The sequence below is a fragment of the Phytophthora parasitica genome (assembly GCF_000247585.1).
Source record: "Phytophthora parasitica INRA-310 unplaced genomic scaffold supercont2.29, whole genome shotgun sequence".
NCBI lineage: Eukaryota > Oomycota > Peronosporomycetes > Peronosporales > Peronosporaceae > Phytophthora > Phytophthora nicotianae.
The window spans coordinates 115,972-117,933 of NW_008649015.1; the positions used below are offsets into that span (position 1 = coordinate 115,972).

The following is a 1,962-nucleotide window of genomic DNA, read 5'->3' on the forward strand; positions in this document are numbered from 1 at the left end:
CCCCCCCCCGGTATATTAAGCTCAAGGATTAAAAGTAGCTTTATAGCTCGTTTTGCTTCCGACATCGAGCTACTATCTAATGGGCAGGAAGCAGAAACACGTGGGTAACCTCAATTTCGAGCAAAAGAAGCGTATCCGCCAATGGCGAGAAGATCATCCTTTGCTGACACAGAATCAATTGGCCGATAAAGCGCAGAAAGAGTTCGCTTTAGCCAAACGCCCAGCACAAGCTAATATTTCGACGATTCTGAAGGAGAGCGAGCGCTATCTTAGCATCCGCGATGAAGCCCGACCAGCCCGCCGCTCGCGGCTTGTACAGTTTCCAGACTTGGATGTAGCCTTAGCTAATTGGGTTCTCCATTGCCAGCACCGTGGTGTCATGCTAGAAAGAAGCATCCTCAAGGCAAAGGGGGCCCGAATTCTCATTAAAATGGGAGTTGAGCCACAGGATCAGATGTAGTTCTCAAATAACTGGTTGCAATCAGTTCAACGACGAAACGGATTCAAAACCTTTAGTGCACACGGGGAAAGTGAATCTGTCAGCACCACTACACTCCCAGAGCTTTTAGATAACATTCGGGTGACCGTGTGTGAATACGCCCTTGCAGACGTCAACAATTTTGATGATACAGGCTTGTTTTACAATCTTTGTCTGGGCAAAACTATTGCTACCCGTCAAATTGAAGACTCCAGAAAAAGTAAAACTAGAATTACAGTCGCGCTGGTGTGCAATGCAGATGGATCCGACATGCGAGAACCACTTTTTATTGGGCATGCGTTCCAACCTCGCTGTTTTAAGAAGAAGAAGACAGCATAGCAATTAGGTTTCTGGTATCGGAACAACTACAAAACGTGGATGACAGCAGCTTTGTTTCGCGAGTGGCTTTGCAGCTTTGAAACAGACATGCTAAACCAGAAGCGAAAGGTAGTTCTGTTGATGGATAATGCATCCTGTCACATAGAGGTAGGTTTGGACCAGGAAAATGTGAAGTTGCTTTTCTTGCCACCTTTATCGCATCTAAGTTGCAGCCGCTCGATGCAGGCATCATTGCGGCATTGAAGCGACGGTATCGACACCGACAACTACAACAGGCGCTTGTCAAAGAAGAAGAAGGTCTAAATCGTGATTTCTACGACGTAGATCAGTTATTAGCAATGCGGTGATTGAAATCGTGCTGGTGCGAGCTGGGTCGTGCCGAGGCCGGTGATTTTGTGTTAAATTGCTTTCGACACACTAAGATCGTGCTCGGGATGACATCAGCCCGTCGCTCTCAACGGGAGGCGGATGAACTTCTGAACGGGATTATTGACAGCTTGAACCGTCTCCGAGTTCGAGATCCGAACACCGACGATTTCGTTTGCAATCCTCCTGAAGAAGATACTGTAATGGAGTCCCTAACAAGAGAAGAGCTGCTAAGTGACTCGACTGATTTGCCGTTTACTGATGCAGCGGGGGATAAACCTGATGATGATGCCAATAATGCGTCCGTTCAGAGTGACACGCCAGAGCAGACCACACAAGAGAAAGTGGATGCAATACGGAGTGTCATTTTCCAGAGCACCCTGAGAGATCTTCGAACGCTACCGCTACGCATACGGGATCAACTCCGCTGTAAACAAGAAGCTAAAACTACCCAGACATCGATAACCAGTTTCTTTCAGGCAACCTGGAGGCTATCAGATCTGCAGAATTGAATATCATTTATAGTATTTAACAGGTATTAGTTTTATTTGATACATTTTACTAACTAACGCGTTGGTGAATTCTCTGGATATTTATATCCAGAGTCTTAGCCGCTTCGGAAACCCTCGGATATCCTGTATCATTTTATATTTGGTTACTTTTGTAATAACTCAATACCTTGAATTCACAAAAGAAGAGCTACAGCGACGAAATACTTAATAGCCTTTTAAGCTATCGTCGCTACTTGACGAGGAACTCATCGCCACGATGTTCGTTGA

The 1,962-nt window shown here is 45.7% G+C and overlaps 1 protein-coding gene across 1 annotated transcript; it reads left to right on the forward strand.

Moving 5' to 3' along the window:
- Window positions 1-1,058: 1,058 nt before the first annotated feature.
- On the forward strand, window positions 1,059-1,721 carry PPTG_23057 (hypothetical protein). The gene has a single exon (XM_008908139.1). It carries the CDS (start codon window positions 1,252-1,254, stop codon window positions 1,693-1,695), a length of 444 nt encoding a protein of 147 aa, XP_008906387.1. The 5' UTR covers window positions 1,059-1,251; the 3' UTR covers window positions 1,696-1,721.
- Window positions 1,722-1,962: the final 241 nt, after the last annotated feature.

Excerpts from the sequence above, each read along its gene's own strand:
- PPTG_23057 (XM_008908139.1), top strand. The coding sequence starts at position 1,252 with ATGACATCAGCCCGTCGCTCTCAACGGGAGGCGGATGAACTTCTGAAC.